Source organism: Setaria italica, chromosome IX (assembly GCF_000263155.2).
Source record: "Setaria italica strain Yugu1 chromosome IX, Setaria_italica_v2.0, whole genome shotgun sequence".
NCBI lineage: Eukaryota > Viridiplantae > Streptophyta > Magnoliopsida > Poales > Poaceae > Setaria > Setaria italica.
In genome coordinates, this window is record NC_028458.1 from 10,776,164 (window position 1) to 10,777,964 (window position 1,801).

The following is a 1,801-nucleotide window of genomic DNA, read 5'->3' on the forward strand; positions in this document are numbered from 1 at the left end:
TACCATCCTGTCAGAATGGCGCCTCTGTCAGGTCCAACAACGGGCAAGAGAGCTCTCGGACACCTCCTCCTCCTCTGCCTCATCCTTCCATGCCTCTCCCAACCACTCCCGGCTCCTTCCCCCTCGCCGGCGGCGGCGCCGCCGCCCACGCTGCCCCTCTCGCCGTTCAACGACCGCCTCGACGCGGCGTACATCGCGCTGCAGGCGTGGAAGCACGCCATCACCGAGGACCCCAAGAACCTGACCGCCAACTGGTGCGGCCCCTTCGTGTGCAACTACACGGGCGTCTTCTGCACGGCGGCGCCCGACGACCCGCACATCCTCACCGTCGCCGGCGTCGACCTCAACCACGGCCGCATCGCGGGGTTCCTCCCCGACCACCTGGGGCTCCTCGCCGACGTGGCGCTCCTCCACCTCAACTCCAACCGCTTCCACGGCACGCTCCCGGGGTCGATGCAGCACATGCGGCTCCTCTTCGAGCTCGACGTCAGCAACAACCTCCTCTCCGGCGCGTTCCCGTCGTTCCTCACGTCGCTGCCGTCGCTCAAGTACCTCGACCTCCGCTTCAACAAATTCGACGGCGACCTCCCCGACTCCGTGTTCGGCGGGAAGCTCAGCCTCGACGCGATCTTCGCCAACAACAACCGCTTCAACGTGACCCTGTCGTCGCGGACGCTGGCCAACTCGACGGCGTCGGTCATCGTGCTCGCCAACACCGAGCTCGCCGGCTGCCTGCCGCCGAGCATCGGCGACATGGCCGACACGCTGGTGGAGCTGGTGCTCCTCAACACCAGCATCAGCTCCTGCATCCCGCCGGAGATCGGCAAGCTGAAGAAGCTCAAGGTGCTGGACCTCAGCCACAACAAGCTCGCCGGGGAGCTGCCGGAGAGCGTCGGCGACATGGAGAGCCTCGAGGTGCTCAACGTGGGGTACAACCAGCTGTCCGGCGTGGTGCCGGAGAGCATCTGCCTGCTGCCCAAGCTCAGGAACCTCACCGTCACCGGCAACTACTTCTGCGGCGAGCCGGTGTCCTGCCTCCACGTGCCCCTGCGCGACGACCGGATGAACTGCATCCCCGAGTGGCCACACCAGCGCACGCACGAGGAGTGCATCGCCTTCGAGCACCGCCCGCCGGTGCACTGCGGCGCCGACGGCTGCATTCTTCATCACCCGCTGTGATCAGTCGTCGATTCGTCGTAGCTGGTAGAGACTGCGAAGGCGAAGCTGCATGCATATGCACGTGGGCCCTAGAAATAGTGGTCTTGCTACAATTTGAAAATGGTTCATAAGGACAAAGTTAATTAAAATTTTCTTATAAATTCGCGTGAGTTTGATTTGTGTCGTCGGTGCCAAACGTGTGTTTGGTAGCGAGAAGGATTGCAAGTGGGGGTATATCTTTTAGGTTTTGGCCTTTGTTCTTTTTCTGGTAACTTTTTGTTACCACATAATAAAGGCATATTGCTAATGTAACCCAATACAAATGTGACATGTAACTATATATGCCTCAAATAAGAATTTGAATAAGGGCTGCAAAAGTCCTCACTGTCTCTCTGCATCTTGTTTCTATTATAAACGTCTTTAGGTTGCCAAATAATCCCCCCGTATATCCTGTAGTTACATATATACATGCTGAATTAATCATCCATTAAACTAGGCACATGGTTATATTATTCTTGTTTAAAGATACAACTACAATTTCTATAGAAAATCTAACACCTACTAAGAAAATTAATTCTATATTATAAATATGCAGTACACTACAAATATAATAACTATAAGCAGCATAATATTAAATGGTCTA

At 55.7% G+C, this 1,801-nt stretch overlaps 1 protein-coding gene across 1 annotated transcript; it reads left to right on the top strand.

Moving 5' to 3' along the window:
• Positions 1-10: 10 nt before the first annotated feature.
• Positions 11-1,551, top strand: LOC101765660 (leucine-rich repeat extensin-like protein 6). The gene has a single exon (XM_004982308.2). The coding sequence runs from the start codon at positions 16-18 to the stop codon at positions 1,177-1,179; it is 1,164 nt and encodes a 387-aa protein (XP_004982365.1). The 5' UTR covers positions 11-15; the 3' UTR covers positions 1,180-1,551.
• Positions 1,552-1,801: the final 250 nt, after the last annotated feature.

Excerpts from the sequence above, each read along its gene's own strand:
- LOC101765660 (XM_004982308.2), top strand. The coding sequence starts at position 16 with ATGGCGCCTCTGTCAGGTCCAACAACGGGCAAGAGAGCTCTCGGACAC.